This window comes from Parasteatoda tepidariorum, chromosome 11 (genome assembly GCF_982258835.1).
Source record: "Parasteatoda tepidariorum strain Cologne lab strain chromosome 11, Ptep-v5.0, whole genome shotgun sequence".
Taxonomy (NCBI): domain Eukaryota; kingdom Metazoa; phylum Arthropoda; class Arachnida; order Araneae; family Theridiidae; genus Parasteatoda; species Parasteatoda tepidariorum.
In genome coordinates this window covers 90,644,125-90,664,730 of record NC_141765.1, presented here as the reverse complement: position 1 = coordinate 90,664,730, position 20,606 = coordinate 90,644,125, and the positions used below count along the sequence as shown (strand labels likewise).

General features: G+C 30.7%; 1 protein-coding gene across 2 annotated transcripts in view; it reads right to left on the bottom strand.

Annotated features, from left to right (window-relative positions):
* Nucleotides 1-16,980, bottom strand: part of LOC107444581 (cytoplasmic polyadenylation element-binding protein 3) — an 88,882-nt gene extending 71,902 nt beyond the window's left edge. Inside the window, exons 1-2 of one of the 2 annotated variants that reach the window (XM_016058754.4) lie at nucleotides 15,156-16,980; nucleotides 14,463-14,583 (exon numbers count right to left, since the gene is read on the bottom strand). In XM_016058754.4, coding sequence (XP_015914240.1) covers nucleotides 14,463-14,583; nucleotides 15,156-16,094 — 1,060 coding nt within the window. In that variant the 5' untranslated portion in view covers nucleotides 16,095-16,980. The remainder of the gene's footprint in view (nucleotides 1-14,462; nucleotides 14,584-15,155) is intronic. The other variant, XM_016058755.4, reaches the window with a different exon arrangement.
* Between the last annotated feature and the right edge of the window lie 3,626 nt (nucleotides 16,981-20,606).

Here is a 20,606-nt window from a genome sequence, read left to right as displayed (position 1 = left end):
AACAGTTGGTGTTAAAAAAAAATTGCAACAAATTGATGTACCAGGATAGAAATATTTTCTGTTTTTAATCATTTTTTTTAAATAGTAGTTGGTGAAAAAAATAAACATGAAAATTAAAGAAAAACTGAAAATCATATCACAATTTTCAGAAAATTTTCAATAAGTGAGAATCACATTATATTATCAAAATGTCCACCATCAGCCACAATCACGTCATAATCAAAGAACAGAATTTTTATATATCAAGACAAAAAATAAAAAAACAGGAAAATCTGATGAAAATTTTTCTGATTCTTTTATGCATTTCTCAATAGTTTTATGACCATAAGTTTGATTTAAAGAAGAGGGATTATTTTGAGAGTTAAAATTTCATATGAGTATTTAGAGAGGTGAAAAATTTTAGATATGAACAGTTGAACTGGGAGACCCAGGGAGGGTTTTCTCCCTTAAAAATACATATGTAGGATAAGATAGACGTGCGTAAATGTTGCAAGAAAGAAAGAAATGTACAGTGACTTATTGAAGAATGGCAAAACTATGATGAGGAATTTGTAAAAAATTTATTATTTACGATTACTGAACGAGAAAAAGGTGAAAAACTTAAAAAAGAGAAGTTATAATGTGAACATAAATTAAAACCTTTAGGGTTATAAATTTTCAATAAAGAAGTTACTAGCGTACCTAAAGCTGCAATGGTGAATACAGATTTATTATGATTTTGAACTAAATATGAAACTTACTTAGATATTATAATTTTTAATTTACTTAATATTTGTTCACTAAACCTTTAACAATATTGTCAATTGTACAAAAATACAATAAAAAATGGAAGATGAAAAACTTATGTACAATATAAAACAAGGTCTTGAATCACTTTCTCAGGAAGAAAGTGGGAAAAGTGAATGACGTAAAAACACAAATCAATTGTGAAGGGTTTTTTAAAAATAAGAAAAATTAAGAAATGGTAGGAAAAAAAGAGGGGTACTAAATTAATAAGAGTTCTGCAGTCCCTGCAATTTTTTCATACAGCCATATAGTGTAGCTAATTTTCATGTATTTATTTATTTTTACTATCCTTAATAACTTTTATTTTGTCCTTCAATGTAAGGAATTTTTGTTGAAATTATGACTCACATTTTGATAATTCATTTACTTAAGTTCTTATTCAGATCTCCCTTCTTTCAGCATCTATTACATGAAGAAAGCAAAACGAACTCACTCAACAAATATTGGTCAGGTGCATGCACAAATAGCTCAAATTACAAACAGGAAATTATCATAAGCTTCCTGCATTAGCTGATTTACAAAGACAGCTTAGTGCCTTAACCACTATCTCATTAGGGTTCAGTATTTCATTATTACTATAAAAAAATTAAAATAGCCATATTATCAAAACGGTAATATCGATATCAGTCAATGTTATCAAAAAGAAGTATCAATGGCAAGTATGGATACTTTGATAGCATTGATACTTTTTCACTAAACAAACGTATGCCGACCTTCTTTAACGAAAATATCAAAGTACTACTCACATTTTTTGGGAGCAATACTAAGGAGCCAACTGATTAAAAATTAAACAGAAAAATTAACTTTTAATCATACTAAACAATTTAGAGTAATTTCTTTCAAGATTTTATTATTTATTTACTCTTTGTTTTGCTTCATATGTTACATTAGAATTTCTTGAATTAAACTTGTCTAATTTGTTTATGTGCCAATCAGAGTTGGGGGAAAAAGTCAGGATTTTTTTTTTTTTTCAAAAAATAAATTTTTTTCAACCAGATGTCCTAGGATTTTTTTTTATAAAAAACTATTCCATCAAACTATTAGTTAATGCTTTTAATAACAATTCAAAAATGTCTACTTATGTTCTTAAATATGCTAACATAATAATGAAAAAAGAACTGAATACTTTAAATATTCTTCTATGTAACTTTACAACTCTGCTTAACAAGCAAATAAACACTTAACATTTAAATTTTCTTTTAGTAATATATGTTAAAAAGTGATTTCACCCCTTGCTTGTCCGAATTTTTAAAAAATGTAATACTTCAGTATTATTGAATAATATTATTTAGATGTATACAATTTAGATAGCAGAGAATTAGTAGGGATGTAACAAATATTCAGCTATTGGCCCTTTTTCCGAATATTTGGTCTACTGAATGTTCTCCAAATATTCAGCAAAGTATTTTTTGAAAAAGTATTTCTCGACAATTTTTCATTTTGTATTTGAATTTAATAAAGAATAATCTAAAATCGTATTTTTTAATATAATTTTAGATAATTCTAATACTAGTTTTTACATAGTAAGTTCTAAAACTTACACACGGCTTGTAAACTCATATTTCGGAAGATGAATGGAAACACAAAATATAAAAAAATGAAAATAAGTTACTTTATAATACTGAACCATGAGTTTTATACTGCTGTTTTTTAATTAGATACAAGCAAGTCAATTTCAGAGTCTTTTCAAAACATTTTGTTTTAAGAATTCAGAAAGATTTTTTTTTCCTCCTCATTTTTTGTTTTCTTTTTGCTTTTATTATAACACGCCATCTTTAACAGAACATTTCGAATAGATTTTTACGGCAAGGCAGATAACTAGTAACATAGAAAACTGTGATTTTCAATGTTAAAGTTATATTTTAAGAACAACCTTCTTTTTATTTCTCTTTTGATTTTTTATTATTAAATTTTTTTTTATCAGAGTTTTAATTATGGCACAGCATTTTTTAAAGAGTGTTTCTAATGAACTTTTTTCTGTAAATATGGCATGCTAAATTGAGATTGAAAAAATTAGAGATTTTTTTAGAGTTTCATTTTCAATTGAAAACTTTAAAGGTTAGGTTTCTTTTCTTTTTCTTTAAAAAAATTTTTTTTATCAACATTTTTATTATGACACGGCGATTGAGAGGGTTTCTATTAGACTTTTCCTTTTTCTTCACTTTTCTTGAAAATAAAGTTATAGGAAAACTGAGATGTTCGGCTTTAAATTATTCTTTTGAGAATTAAGAGAACACTATAGAAGAAACTTTTCATCTCAAATTCTCTTTCACCTCCATAATTTATTTGAAATTTAAAGCATAGTAAAAGTGAGTCCAGGCAAATCTAGAGAAAGTCATGAAGTTTCAAATGCTGAAAAAAAAATTTCATAATATCAAAAAGAAAACCAATTATGAAAGGATAATTTAGAGTTACTCAATGGAAGTTCTCTTCTAGTAAAGTGCTTGCTTTTTTGATATTTGCAATTTTTTGTTGTTGCGGCAATTGAAATTTTATGGCCTACTCCAGGTTTGCCGGAACTCTCATTTCTCACAATTTTAATTAGTTGTGAAGGTTAAACAAAATTTATGATGAAAAGCTTCTCCTGCGGTATAGCGTCCACTTTAGATCTATCTTTATTTTTTTTTGTTTCACTTTTGTAAACAATCTTTTGCTTTTATGGACATTTTTATAAAAGCTCGACATTTTTAAAAGCTTTTTTGATAGACTATATTTCTTTTAATGCTTTATGGAAAGTTTTTTTTTTTGGAAAATTTTATTCTTAGCATTAAAGTTTAGTTTCGAATTAAAGGGATTTTTTTTTCAATTTCTCTTTTTCAACTTTACAACTATTCCTAATGAATAACTATAGTAGTTTTCTTCCATTACCTTATACTAATAATCTAGCTAAGGTTTGATTAATTTTCAATGACTAAATTTATTTATGTATAAAAGTTAATATTTATTAAAAAGATTTTTTAAAAATGTTGCTAATCAGCTACCAAATATTTCATATTCGGCTGATTTGTTTGGCCGAACATTCGGTATTCGGCTAAATCACTATTCTTTACATCACAGGGGTAGAAATTAAAAAAAAAAAGTACTGGTCCATGGGACCAGTAACTAAAACATTTTACTGGTCCGCACAAAACTTTACTGGTCCGTCAAGTTTAAAAATAAGTAAACAATTAAGCGGAAACAAAATAATTATTTCAATTTTGAATGATCTTTCATTCTCTAAAATTAAAGGCTTAATCCTAAAATCCCCTTGACAAATTCAGCCTCTCTTGTCTCAGAAGTCTGCAGTTTGTATAGACTTACCTTTTTATATGTAAATGCAAAGAAGATAATAGAATAAGATATGAATTTTATAATATTATAATTAAGTTATTAAATTCCATTAATGTTAGCATTAATATAATTCAATCAGTATTTCTATTTCTTTTTTTAAAAAATAACAAGTGAATATAAGTTTGAAAATAGAAACAATTTTCAATTTATGGTATTTTTTTTATCCAAATAAATTTACTTGAACCAAATTATAAACATGTAATAATCAATTTTAAAAATGTCTATATCGCTTGAATTAAATAATATACACTCTAAAACAAGATTACTTTTACTTAAAACATAATATAATTTGATGTGGTGTTCTACTTTGAGTAAAATTTCGAAATTTAATTTTTTTGATTTAAATCAACGATTTTTTCCTTTCTTAAAAAGGAACCTTACCTTCTTTCTTAAATCAGGAAACCCTGAATTAAATACCTAGAGTTTTTCAGAACTTGATGAAAAATATCAATAAAATTTATCTAGATTAACAATTTATTTGCATCATGTAAAAAATAAGTAAGTAAAATATAGTCTATTTTCTGAAACAAGCTTTTTTCCTTTCACCACTTTCTAACCATAAGGCAACTGCTGGTGTAGGATCAAATAAGTCAATGGTAGGACTGTCAAGATTTATTCTCATCAAATCATTCAATGATTCTGTGGACAAGCAGCTACGCCAGTCAGACTTGGTTTCATTCATTACACTAAAACCTCTTTCACATTCTGATGATGTGCTTGGCAAACTTAATAATATGTCAATTACTGCCAAGATTACTGCCATTAATGTCTTTCCAGGTTAAACTGTTTGGCTCATCCCTTCTTGAATAAAGTGCCTTTTTTAGTGTTTTCCACTCAAATAAGATATCAGATGTTTCAATGCCAAATTTTTTTAGGATACTGGCGTAATTATCAAGCACAGCATTTATTTCAGATTCTCCGAAATCTTTTGGGCAAGGTTTCAAGGGCCATTCCTTTAAAGATAAAAGTTTACTTACAGAAAGTAAGCTTTGATCAATATCAACAAACCGTTCTTGCAACTGTTGAATTATGGTATCGATGAATTGGTGAAAATGTCTTTCTTTTCCTTTTATATTCTCGTTTCTCTTTTTTTTGTCGTCAGAGAATTTAAATTTGCTCATTTTATCATTAATCTTTGCCGTATCTTCTTTGAGGTCTTCCAAAGACTCTTGCACAACTCTTACACATGTATATGCATGAAATAATGTTGTTGTTCTATCTTGGAGTGTTATTGACACTTTCTGCAAGCAGCAAACAATTTCACTTAGTTCTAAAGCAGCATGAATCAGTGAAGGTGTAGTCAGTGCTTTAAAGAGACCTAAGGAAACAGCAGCAGAATCAGTTTTTGATCTCAGGGAACAGTTTTCTAACTGTAATTTTACAGCCTCATACAATTCCCAAAAATTATTCAGGGCCGTGTTTAGATGGGGCACCCAACGAGTTCCACCAACTCTGGTTGGAACAAGCTGTTTAAGCTTAAGTGATTCACAAGCTTCTTTCAGCTCTGCTCTGTTCAGAGGACTGTAGTGATAAAATTTGTAAAGTTTGAAGAGCATGTCTTCGACATTTTGATACACTTTAAATTTTTTTAAGGTATTTTTGAATGCAAGTTCCAACCTATGAGCCATACAATGGAGTCCAATGACTTCAGGTTGTTCATTTTGAATCCTCTTACAGGGTTCCCACGGTCCTTGAGAGTCCTTGAAAGTCCTTGAATTTTTTTGTGCTAAATTTAGGTCCTTGAAAGTGCTTGAAAAACGTCTTAGGTCCTTGAAAAACTTGATAGGTCCTTGAATTTGTCCAATACTGCCGACGGCCCTTTTTATAAAACACCCGCTGATCTTTCTCGTTCTTTCTGTTTTGTTCCCGAGCTCTCTCACGTGGTTTTTAACGCCACCGTTTCTAACCGGGCCTAGCGTCTTGGTGTCTGGCAAGCGCGCGGAGCACAGCAGACAATCAATGCGTTTGGGGCGAGACTCCACTTCATCTTCTGTCGCATATGCTTAGATCTTCTTTTTTCTTATCGAAACTGGAATACTCTCGAATTTCGTAACAATATGTACCTTGTAGTTTTCAATAAATTTGCCGTTTTACCATCCGCACTTGTCCTTACGTTTGCGTCATTTCAAAACTTTATTGTAAAGCGTATTCGCAAAGGCACGGCTTCGTATTTGTGTTAGGTAGTTTAGACTAGTTATGCCTGGGAAGTGCTATTTTAATCCCCAATGGATGGATAATCAAGCTTATAAAGAATGGATTTTATCGATGCCCGAAAAGAAGTTCAGAGCCAAGTGCCGATTATGCATGAAGGAGATCGATATCGCGAAAATGGAAGAATCTGCTCTGAAATCACACATGAAAGAAAGGTAAACCAAAAGAGCAGTCTCATGCCTTGAGTTCTCTTTTTCCAAAGACATCAACGTCTAATTCATCTGGTGTAAATACTCCTTCAACATCGTGTGCCCCATGTAAAACAGAAACTTTAGTGGCCGAGGTAACATTGTCTTCTTATCTGGTCAAAAGGAATGTGCTTGATGCTGAAATTCTCTGGAGTCTGAAGTGCATCACTAGTAATTATTCATGTAACTCCTGTGAAGGGATTAGTAAATTGTTCTCCAAAATGTTTGCTGATAGCTGTATAGCGAGACAATTTTTTTGTAGTGCCACAAAGTGAGCCTATTTGGCCTCCTTTGGATTGGCACTATACTTCAAAGGGATTCTTATAAATGAGCTGAAGAATGTTGATTGCTACACTGTACTCTTTGATGAGACGTTAAATCAGTCTCTATAATCTAAGCAGATGGACATTATGGTAAGAAATTGATAATAAAGTTTGCACTAAGTATCTTACCTCCCAATTTATGGGTCATGGAACTGCAGAAAATATTTTGTCCTCTTTTTACGAATGCATGGATGATGGTTAAAAGCTCTCTAAAATACTTCAATTATCCATGGATGGACCCTATGTCAATTGGAAATTCTATTAGAAGCTTCAGTGTGAGTTAAAAGAGAAATATTCCCACCAGGTCATATTCATTGGCAGTTGTGGATTACACATAACGAATAATACTTTTAAACATGGTGAAAATGGGATATGTTCCTTCTAATTTTTATTTTCAGAAAGAATTGTTGCTGCATAACATTTAGAGAAGGTTGTGTAAATTATGGATGAATAATTTCAGAAACGATGTTTAATAGAGGAGGGGGGGGGTATGGAATATGGAATACCTAAGATTTAGCTCTGTCTTTCATGCAGCCTTCACATGGAAATACACAGGATTAAAGGATTTCACCATTAACACCTCATTACCATTAGTTATAGATTGTGCTGAAAATGATTTTGTGAATTAATAGGTAAAACCAGTAGGGTTGTTTTTAAAAAAATATAAATTTTAGTCCATAATACATATACTCTCTTCTCTCTATATAGGCAAAGCATTTAGGTATTATATTTGAAATTAATTATTGCCACAACAAGCATTATTGCTTCTAGTAAAATAGAAGAAAATAATTTTTAAAATTGGTCTTAGATTAAGGTCCTTGAAAATTTTGTTGAGGTCCTTGAAAAGTCCTGGAAAGTCCTTGAATTTCAATCTCATCATAGAGTGGGAACCCTGTCTTAGTGACTCCAGATTTGCAACCTTGCATGGTTGCAGCACCATCTGCTACAAAGCACAAAAGCTTTTCAAAGGGCTTTTCTGAAACCTGAAAGGTCTCAGAGCATACATTCTTTAGAGCTAAAAATATAGATTCAGCATCTGCTTTTTGAAGCGAAACTATATTTAAAAATTTAGTGCAAATTTCTCCCTTCTTGCAAAATACTATGTAGACCAACAACTGTTCTAACACTGCACTGTCTGTTGATTCATCACATAGTAAGGAGAAACATTTAACTTCCTTCATATCACAGCGAAGTTGCTCATAAGATGCTTTTGATATATATTTTATGAATTCCCTACATGCTTTATCATTTTGATAACTTTCTCCAATGTCGATATTTTTCATAATATCCAGTTTACACTGCCATACAAAATCTGTAAACGGTCTGGAATGCTTAGCCAGAGCATGAGCAGTACGAAAAAGATTATCAAGTCTTTCTTTCTGACATTTTTGAAGAGACTGTAAGGCTCTACTAGCTGGTGACGTACCAGGTGCTTCTTTAGATCTTAGCATATTTGAAATTTTATCATGTTGACTACTGGATGCATGGGCTTTCACAGAGTCTATCTTAAAATTTGAAGTTCCTGTGTAAAATGCAGATTCTTTATCAGAATGATTTGAATTTCTGCAAATTTTACAAAACATTTGATCATTTTCCTTGTCATATTCCAGCCACGGAAATGTCTTTAACCAAAGTTCTTGAAACTTTCTTGTTCTCTTTTCCTTATCGTATTTTTTATCACTGGCATTCTTATTTGATTCGTCAGTAGTTTTCACCTTTTTCGTAGGCGGTTCTTTACCGATGCCGTACCGCCACATTTTAAACTTGCAGCAATGCTTAAAAAAAATTATAAAGCGAATTAATAAAAAAGTAAATCTACGATAGATCAAAATAATATTGAATGCACCAAATCACACGTGGCCCCGATTCTTCCGTTTATCTTTCTCCTCTCCGATGCTGCTAACGCATGCGCAAAACACGGAAGAAAGAAAACCTCTGACGATTGGGAACGAAGAGAGAGCCCGAAATAACGAATCATCAGGCCGCGTCGTCGATTGACAATGACGTCATGAACCAACCCCGCTACCCCCCCTATTTCTCTCCTTCAGCGCTGATGTAACGCATGCGCAAAACAAGATTTAACTTCGCCTTCCTCACGCGCGCTTGCTTCCTTTTTTTACGGATGGTGCACGTCATGAACCTACCCCGCTACCTCCCCTATTTCTCTCCTTCAGCGACTCTCCATGTGACGCATGCGGGAACAAGATTTAACTTCGCCTTCCTCAGGATCGCGTGCTAGCTTTATTTATTTTTTTAAATTTTTTTTTTACGGAGATCTCGCACGCTAGTTTTATTTTTTTTTTTAAACGGAGATCGGCTGCGGCGGATGGTGGTCCGGCGGACCACTGTTTATTATTTTATGCTGGTCCGACTCTGATTTTAGTGGTCACGGACCAACGGACCACCGTTAATTTCGAGCCCTGCATCACTACATATTAGTATTATTAAGTTTCATGAAATATAAATTTTTTTAATTCATTGAATACTTACAAATTTTAATATATTTAAGGCAATATATCATATAAAATCAGTGTGCCTAAATGCAATATTATTTCATTTAAGTTTGTCTCATTTAGATCTAACTTGATCTTTTATTGGATACATTAGTATTACAACTTCACTTCTAAACAAATTTTTCTTGCCTAAATTGAATTATCTGCAACCTAAGCAAAAATATATCAGTTATATTTAGGACATTTTTGGTGCATTTAAGGTAACAAGTCCTTAAATTGCCGGTATTCCATCACAAAATTACTGTTAATACCTTTTCCTAACGGACCACCTATGTAGTCGATAGCATATATGAAATGTCGGCGGATAGCTGAGGTCTGAAATACAAAACTAAAGGTGGGGAGCAAGCTTTGTGTAAACAAGTGTAACGAATTGATTCAGATTCAATTGATCAGATTTACTACACTGCAGTGTAGTAAATCTGATGCTTTGGTGTCAAAGCATCCTTTTCATCTCTGAAACATTTTGAGGACAGCCACCTTACACTTTTGCCCTTTCTCAACAAAAAATACTATTTAATAAGATACAGTAGAGAACCTCTTATCCGGAAATCAGATAACCGGAAAGAAATGTGATAAATTATCCCACCAATTAAAAAAAAAAAAATTTTTTTTTACTTACAAGATTTTAGGATTTTTCTTACTTTTTTAAAAGATGTTTACTTTACCATCATTTTAGAATTAATCATTAGTTCCCTACACTGTCAGGAGAAGTAAAAATCTTGTACTAAATATCATCCATCATTCCCTTCCTCACCCCTTACTTATTTGTTTCTTTTCATTGTTAGCTTAGTGAGAAGGGGTGATTCATTGAACACTTGTTTCCTTATTATCTGGCCCTTAAGCAGGGGGAGTCATTACTACCAGCTTCTCACAGTGAGAAGTCATCATGTCTGTTTGCTTAGTCCAGGAGAGTTAAAACAAATAACTTAATTTGTCTTCTTTGATTCTTAGAAATCTCTTAAATTACTCCCTACAGGGACTGCAAAACTCCTATTTTTCTTATTTCTACACCCCTTCTTTTTATTTCCTACTTTTTCATATTTTTTTAAAAATTATCTGTCATTTCTACTATCCCCCCTTTGAACATAGTGACAGCCAAGGAAATGGAATAATGACTGAAGGTCAGGTATTGCAACTGCACCTGTTTTTCAAATCTTTCATCTTGAATGGGGAGAGGGCAGAACTTGGTAGAACATAAATTCTTTTTATTATGTCAGCTTGCCAATTTATGTTTAACTGGAGTGGAGGAGAAATAAAATCGCTATGCTAAACGAAGATTAAGATTGTAATGCACATATTTTTCCTTCTGATTTCAATTAATGTTTTAGCAAAATGTTGAAACCCAAGTTAGACTCTTCTTATTCCACAATCGTGTGCCAGAATCACAGCGATATTGTCGCAGAATATTAAAGAGTTTTTGCAGAAAGATGTTTCCTTTAGGAAGCAAAAATTTTTAAATTTCTTTTCCACAAAAATTTTCAAACGATTTTTTTCCCCTCCTCAGAATTATATTGAAAAGATGCCTTATTCGCGATCGGAAAGAAAGGCTAGTGATTTTCCTCTTCTTATTTGAGAATAATGAAAAATATAGAATTTAAAAAAAAATTCTTGTTTCTCATTTCTCCAGAAATTTTTGAAAGAAGTTTTTTTTTCCATCCAGAATTAAATTCAAACGATATCTTTCTTGCGCATAGGAGGGAAAAGAAATGCTTGCGAGTTTTCTCTTCTCATTCTGAGAATAATGAAAAAAAAAATGTTTTTCTTTTCTCCAGAAATTTGTGACTTTCTTCTTCATTCAGAATTACATTCAAATGATGTCATTCTCGCTCATAGAAAGGAAAAGAGATGCTAGCAATTTTTCCATTTTCCTTTGTTAATAATGAAAAATAATGAAGTAAAAAATGGAGTGGATGGTTTTGAATCCTGACGATGACAATGACTAAGTAGAAGAAAGCGACGAGGAAGATGAAAACCAAGGAGCCCATCCCTTTATTCAGAGCAAATGATGTATCGAGTTCTGTATCTCGAGATTTTGATAAGTGAATTAAAAAGGTTTTTGCTTTCCCACAATTATAAAATTCTTTTATTCGAATATAATTCCTTGTAAAATAATAATTATTATATTTTATTTAATGAAGGGAATTAAAATTGTAAGGTTAATTGTTAAATATCTAATTTTAAATGAAAAAAAAAAATTTAAATGAAAAAATACAAAATTTAAATGAAATAGGTGGAATAGTTTTCAAGAACTCAAGTTTTAAATATATGATTTTTTTATAATTTATTAACTTAGAAACTTTCAATCTATATTGTTTAAATTTTGTATATTGTTATTTAAAATTACATACTTTCAAATGAAGTAAAAATTAATTTAAAGTAATTATATTGTAAAGAACTTTAAACTGTATACAGTTTAAAACAAAAATTTGTGTAACACTTCTGCATATTGTTTAAAAAAGCACATAAAATAATTACAATTTTAGTGTTACACCCACAGAAAAATTTACCACTACACTGTGTAAAAAGCAAGAATGCAAAATTAAAACGACAAACAATCAACAGTGGAAAAATATCCAATCTACTATTTGTTAAATAATTATTATTATTTTCTTTACAGAGTATTCTGTCCTTGTACAGATTACAAAGTTATGTTAGAAATTTCAAGACGCAGGGAGGTGAGCCATATTCAATTCAATCATCAAAGTAAATTTCTGCAAGACTGGAGATTAATGTTCCTTTCACATAATGAATATTGCACTCTGGACTGGAGGTTACTGTTTTGTTTTCACACAATTCTTCCTGTACACACTAAGTGTGGTGTCCTCAACCTCACTTGGTTGGGATGCTCATGGCATAATAGCAGTGACTAGTTTGAGACTTTTGATCATACCTGTTATTTTTATTGTTTTAATGTTGCTGACTTTTCTGTGTATAAATATATGACTGCTTACATAATCTCAACTGTTTTCTTTCCAAAAGCTGTTTAGCAAAAACCTATGAAATTGAAATAAGAAATTTCAATTTTATCCACTTTGAATATTATGTTAAATTTCTTCGTAACTGAATTTTTAAAAAAATGGAAAATAGATTGATAGTTTAGATTAATAGATAGATAGTTTAATACATTTGAAGTTTCATGATATAATTTAAATACAAGATTAAATATATAAAAGAAGTGATAATTATGCAAAATCAAGTTAACCTAAATAGGCTATATTGGTACCACTTTAAATAATGTAAAAAGCTGTTGTTTACACGTTAGCATATCAAAAAGTTTTTTTAAAAAAATCGATTCGTATAATTTTGTTGTCAATCTTTTTTTTCGGCAACGGATTTCATGATTTTTACTTTTTATTGAGATGATTATTTAAGAAATGCGAAGAAGGAAATAAATAGTGAGCTTTCTCCCAACAAAATATAAGAATAACCTGATTGTTATTTATTACAACAACCTAATCTCGAAACACAATATGCATTTAAGTAATCCCTTTTTGAGGAGTCTGATTTGCATGATTTCGTAGTCGATCTTCTTTTAGGAAACGGATTTCATGATTTTTATTTTGATGATTACTTATGAAATGTGAAGGAAATAAATAGTGAGTTTTTCCCTCAACAAAATATAAGAATAAAATATTGTTACATACTCAGCTAAAAAAAATGATAATTTTTTTTTTTTTTTTGCTATAAACACAGCACTTTTGTTATTTTAAAATAGGAACAGATATGTTTGTTATAATTAAAAGTATCTTGCAGAAAGATATTAGTGCTAGAGTTTTGTCGCAGATAGCTCGAAGAAATTCTGCAACAGAGATTGATATAGTGACAATGATATATTATAAGAGGGTCAAATACACTTCAAGAAATCCGAACAACGTAAGTATTAGTTTCAAAAACTGCTTCTTTACTCTTCTTTTAGTTTCATTGTGAAATATCCAGAATGAGCATTCTAAATATTGATTTAAATTAACGAAAAATGTAAATAGATGTTTACAAGATAATAGGGATCCACTTAAATTTTACAATTTATTCGCTTTAATTAATTTAAAAAAACTGTGTTTGAATAAAATTATAAATAAACAGTAAAATTTATAGAATAAGGATAATTAGGCCCACTCTTTAAAAGGGTCACCATGCCATAACTACAATAAAGTTGTATTTCATGATACTATGAAGTGGTGTAAAAATTACTCAAAATGAAAAATACTAAACTAAAAATACCACACTTTCATTACCACTAGAAAATAGAATTCAACAAAGTGAAGCAAGTTTGCATTTCTGCTCTTGCGAAAAGCCATAATTAAATTAAACTTTTATTATCATAATAATTGTGGCACCTCCTAATATGTATTTGATTAACAAAAAAACTTTTTAAGGGAAAAACATAGTAGAAGTTGTTAGCATCAGCAATTTTACTGCCTTTTTAACCGCCACCTGCAACAAACTTTCCCAGCCACCTCCCTTGAAATGTCACTGTCTCTTACAATCATAGGTGCCATAATCTCTAAAGACAGTGGTCTCTGCATAGAAATCAAAATCATAAATTAGAAAATAAGACAAATTTAAACATTTTTACATGACTATTTAAGCGGACACTTAAATCAAAAATTCCATATTTCTAAAAGCCTTGCATTTGATACATGGCAGTGACAAAATTAAATGACAATCCAAAACTTGAAAACTATATATTAAAAATAAAAGAGGTAATAGAAAGAATTTTTAAGGTATTCATTCTTAGGAATGAAATTCGAAAAATAAATAAAATCATATGATTGGTTTAAATAACTAAGGAAAAAATTTAACAGCATTCTAAATAATCCACTTTTCCAGAGACCCCACAAAATGTTTTGCCAAGAGTCTTGTAAAGTGTTTGAGCTTAAGCTTTGCAAAAAAGAAAACAGCAGCATATAAAAGTTGAAATAGTGAAATGTCAGAAACAATTTGTAATATACCTATACCACTTCATAAACTATATTATTAAAAATAAGTTCATTATATTTTTAGAAAAACAAATAACTAATTGATACTTTAAAAAGAAAAATAATTATAATTTAAAAATTGTAAAGTAATTTTTAAAAACATTAAATGGTTTATATTCTGCACAAAAATGCTACCTTTAAAATGATCTTGGTTATCTGCATTAGTTGTTCTCATAATATCCAGTAGCTGTTGTTCCACTGGAAATCGCAAGGCATCCATGGAATTTGATTGCATGTTATTGGTCAGCTGGTGATCCTACAAGAAAACGGAACTGATATTGTATGTAAAAATATGTGGTGCTAATTAATAAATTCTACCTGTTTATAACATAGGAACATTTATTAAAACTGGTAAGATGCTATTTTATAAAACACGCCAATTTTTTTCAACATTCTCTCGGCTTATAAAAAATATAACCAAATATCGGGCCACTGCCTGGAAATTTCATAGACTTTGCGAATATTCTGCCACAGATCACATTTTTTGTTAAATTTCGGCAAGTTTAAAATCCTTTTGTTGATAGCTATTGGCATGAATCAATGCCAAAACTGAAATATCCACACTTACACAGCTTAGCAATTTCAATTGGTGCGAACAGGCACTACTATGGAAATACTCTTTTGATTATAAAATGTTTATTACAATCTAAATTTTGTAAAAAAATATTAATATTAAGCAGAAGTTTGATTAATACTAAATATTGTTATTAGACTCAACATATTTATAATCTATAGTTTTATTATTATATCTAATAATTTAGATAACATTACAGCAGGTAAAAATATCCATAATGTAAGAACAATTTTAATAAAAAACTTTATATTTACCTGAAATGGAAAGACTATGTTCCCATCTCTATTTTCATCAAGAGAGGACATGTCAAAACCATGATTCGCTCCAAATGAATGAGGAAATTGTTTTCCTAAAGGCAATGAAGTACTTCGTCTGAATTTGGACGGTGATATGACCACTGAATGTTGGCCTATTGCAGGGGGAGTTTTTTTCTGAGTACAAACTGGATTGATATTCGGTACCGTTCTCTTTTGGTTCACTAAGTTAACAGTATTCCACGGTAATAACCCATTTGGAGTTTGTGGTGCAGACCAAGAAGTGTTCTGTGAATTATTCCAATTGGAAAAAGTCTTTAACATATTTGATTGAGGTTGTTGATGCCTGTTTTGACTAAAATTGTGAGCACCGGTAATAGCCCTTCGTTGAGGTGGTAAAGATTGTGGTAAACTAATTTGAGCTCCTAGACTAGAATTATAAATTTGGTTTGAAACATTAGGAAAGTTTTGAAATGAAAGGGTATTTTTTAAAGGAGAAACACCTGGATTAAAATTATCATCACCGGTGATTCCTGACCAAAAACTAGGGGCAGAAGCTGTAGTAGCACAGTCAGAAAATTCTAATTGCAGAGGTGTGCTGGAATTTCCACTTCCAGCAGTTGATGTCACTTCATTAATTTGTTTTTCTTGTTGATTATTTATTGAAAGTTCAGGATCTTCGTTTTTAACATTAGCACTAGTGAAATCATCAAGATTTCTGTCCCCATTGCTGACGATTATCTCTCCGTTTGAGGATGGAGGATCGGTTTGTTTACCTGTGGAGGAAATAGTCGTCTTTTCCACGAGCAGTTCATCAGGCATATTATGCGTTACTGAATCGTTACTAAAATATGATTTCGAAATGCTGTTTTGTTTATAATCGACAGGTGAGATTGCACTAACTACATTAGATGAAATTCCGAAATTAAAATCCCCCATTAGGAGACGCGTGAAACGTCGCAAATTCTTAAACGTATACTAATGCCGGTACCGGCAACGTCTTTTACGCACTGCAGCATTACCCCATATCTAGGATATCTTCTGGTTACCTTTGGCATTACTCGCGACATCTGGTGTCGAAATAGTACTCTATTGATTGTGTTTATACAACAACTTATGTGAAGGCTTTTTTTGACAGAACGGGGTCAAGGCTGTTTTGTCAAGGCAACACTATTAACATTACTGGGATCGAATTCTGGACTTTGTCCAGTCACAATTACCCATTCTTAAAATATGTGCCAAAATTTCCACAATAGCAGACACTCGGGTGATTTTATTCTTCATCAAAATAATTGGAGAAAAAGTTTTTAACTGCAGAGTAAATAAAAAAAATTCTTTCTTCGAAGTGGATTTTTTTAGGATATTATAAATAATACATAATTTTATTTTCGATTTATCCTTAATATAATTCAAATTTGTTCTACAGAAACAATGATGCTTAAACTATACATTAAATTCTAATTTTTTTTTTTTTGCATCTTTGTTTTAACTTTTAATTTTTTCGACATGAAAAAATACAGTATTAAACTAATAATGCTTGAAAATAATGAAATTAACCACAGGTCAAAACTATTTTAATCAGGGCCGTAACTACGCCGGGGCACCGCCCTGTGGCCCCGACGGTCCCATATGAAGGGGTCCCATATGAAGGGACCACATCATGTTTTTCTTTCTTTCAAAATAAAGCACTCTAATAATATATATGTAGGAAAGAAATTGTGTTAAGATAGAGTTGATGAAAATTTTCTTTTTTGTAATTGCGTACCTACTATAACATAAAGGGAAGGGTAAAAAACGGTAAAACACCTTTTCACAAATTATTTCCCTTTCTTAAAAGAACAAACACGCTTTACAGAGAAGGGGAAAGGCCTCAGCTGCATGTAGTTGATTGCGTCAGACCCAGTGGCAGAGGGCCCCTCTAAAATTTAGATGATGGGGCAAACTATGCGTTTCGCCCCTCCTGAAATTTAGACACTCACAAAAATAAAGTCAAGTAAAATCAGTAATTTAAAAAATTTTTTTCTTTCAATTTTGAAGCTATTTTTGAAATAGAAAACTTTATATTCCTCTAACATTTACGTGCCTTGCCTCTTCTGATATTTAGTTATTCGCCAAGACGAAGTCTAGTAAAATAGGTAATTTTAGAGGGAAAAAAAAGCTATTCTTTTTCAGCTTTGAAGAGATATACATCAAGTTATTCTGTTATGGGCGATTAATATGTTTTTTGACTTTTGGAAAAGTAAAGTAAAAGTAGAAAAAGTATTTTATTTCCAATTTTTACTCTATTTTCTTCCGAAATAGCAATGAGGGGGCGAACATAGTGTTCCGCCCCTTCTGAAATTTCAAAATGCTCAAAAATAATAAAAATTGGTAACTAAAAAAAATGTCATCTTTGAATCTATTTTCCAAATAAAAGTGATAGGGGGCGAAAAATTTGCTTCTCATCTTCTGAAATTTAGACATTAATAGAATAAAATCAAGTAAAGTTGAAAATTTTAGAAGAAAAAAATTTTTTTGTTTCATAACTTCGACGATCTTTTCCAAACAGAAAACTTCATTTTCCTCTTAAATTATAGTAAGGGGATAGAAAACTTTAATTTCTTCTGATATAAAGTAAGGAGGGCTAAAATTTTTTCGTATCTTCAGAAATTTAGGCATTTGAAAAAATAAAGTCCAGTAAAATTGTTTAAAAAAAACCTTGAAGCTATTCTTCAAAAAGAAAATTTTATTTTCTTCTTATAGTGAGGGGGTGAAGAATATACTTCAACCCTTCTGAATTTCAGACTTTCGCAAGAATAAAGTCGAGTAAAATTTATATTTAACTCTTATTTTCGACTTTAAAGCTATTTTCCAAATCGAAAACTTTAGGTAACGTAAAACGTTGCCTGAGACAAACGTAAAACGTTGCAGTTAAATTCCAGTTTTTAACTCATTTAATTGTGTCATTTAAATTAACCATTTTTAATTCAGATATAAATTTTCTGTTACCTTTTGTTTTGTTTAATTTTTGAAATTAAAATTTATTTTTAATTAAGAGTTTTTAAAATTATTTGCAACTTCATTTTTTCAAACATAAATCGTGATATCAATAATTCCCATTCTTAATAAATTTTTTCCTTGGAAAGCAAGAAAACCAAATTTATTTATAAGGAGGTAAGTAAATGTTTGCATTAACTCATTTAATACATTTAAATTTTATATTTATATACTGTTAGAATTCTTTTATAAGAATGGTAACATAAAAATTGCTTTTTTTTATGTTCGTATATAAAATTTTATTTGTATAGTACTTTAATAGATAATTTTACTGTTTATTGTGTGCATGGATTTTGTTCTTATTTTATATTTTTGAAATTATTACGACCTTTAAATTTTTTAAATTGGAACTTCGAATTTTTAGGGTTTTTAACAACTTTGTTTCCATTAAAAAATGAAATGCAATCTTTATTTTATATTAGGAAAATCATATTTAATTTAATAAAAAAACGCATTTAATTTAATAAAAAAGCTATGAACATTAGCTTAGAAATCCGTAGCAATTAAAATTTATTGCCATGACAAACCATTAAGAAGAATTTTTTTTTTTAATTAGCAAATATGCTTTGGCTTTTTCTCATTTTTCTTTCATAAAAAAAAAAAAAAAAAAAAAAAAAAAAAACTATTACTCTTTGTCATAATTTTGCCACATAATCGTTGGTTCAAAACTAAAACGACACTTCTGCACTATCTTCTCATGTTATTTGAATGAGAAGTGAGTGCAGAAGTGTCGTTTTAGTTTTGAAAAAGCGATATGATTACATGGCGCAGTGGCGTACCTAGGGGGGGGGTGCGGTCCGCACCGGGCGGCACTTACCTTGGGGCGGCATTTTTTATATTTACTTATATTTGTAAAAAGCAACTCATTCAAATCATATTTATTTTCTTTCTTGAATAATAAATGATTATTATGATTATTATAAGTTTAATATTTGGTTTATATAAATTATGATTAACTATATGATTTCGAATATTATTCCTCGGTGTATATAAATGCATTTTAGTGTAAATTTTAAATTTTAATTCAAGAACAAGATAATAATTTTATTTTATTGTATTCATTAAAATTCGTTGAATTCGTAAAAGGATCTTTACGATTTTGTTCGGCAATTTTTCCTAACTAAAATCATCCTAAATCATCGATTTTTCTTTTGAAAAGCAGGGCCGGCGGAAGGCGGTCTAGACGGGAAGGCGGAAGACCTAGCAGACCGCCGATCTGCTAGGTCTACAAAGCATTAGGCCGCCGGCATAAGAACTATCTTTATAACTAGAACTTAACTAAGAACAAAATCTAAACGAGACAAAACAAAAATACTGACGAAGTTACAATTTCAGGAATCGCAAATAGATAAATATACTCAGTCCGTTTTGAAGAATTGTATTTGGAATGATAAATTGCTTATAAACCATTTTGTTCATTCGCGATTCAATCTTTTAACAGTGAAGAGTGAAACAAATTATTAGGGTGTCAGTGCATTTGGAGAGTTTATAGGTAAGTATATTATATTACTTATTATAGATATAGATGTTATTCTAAATGCTATTCAGAGTAGTGAAATGACTTTGCCGTTTTCTATACATAATATACTATTTATTTCGACAAGTTATATTTTTATTATATATCCCTAGGATGAAATGAGTAAAAGAAAGTGGTGCGTCATTTAGAAAGAAAAGGAAGAAAAGGGAGGAAATACAGACTAAAACTACTGAAGTACTACTCAAATATATCTCCCATAAGTCAACTTCTAGTTCTTTTAGTATTGTTGCCTCAAATACGGGCGAAGAAGCAGCCCTCGAAGGCGAAAAAACATTTTCCAATGTTGTTCAAGAGGAAAGACCTGCTTCACACACTGGCGAAGAAGTAGAAAGTTCATCAAGTTCTGATGAAGAATCTGCTGCACAAATTATTCCGTCTATTTCTATGAAAGATATTGGATTATGGCCTAACAAAATTGACGACAATACAAGAGTATTTCTGGTACGTCAAGGTCCCTTTGCAATTCAAAATTTGGACGCCGACTTCAGCGAAGGAGTAAAACGTCCTAATAATACAATCAAAGCCAAAGGTGAAACAAGAAAACTGAGTCAGGACTGGTTTTTTCAAATTTTGCCTAATGGCGAAAAGCTTTTAAGATCGTGGATGGTATATTCACCATCGAAGAAAAGTATTTATTGTTTCTGCTGCAAACTGTTTGATAATCTTTGTCAAGCAGGTTTTAATACGGAAAATGGTTTTGACAAATGGTGGAAACTTAATCCCAAAATTAGTCAACATTAGGTGAGTCCACTGCACATTCGATCATATTTCAAATGGAAGGAATTAGAAATAAGACTTGGATGTGGCGCAACTATTGACAAACTACAACAACAGAATATTGATAAAGAAATAAAAAAATGGAAGGAAATTCTAACAAG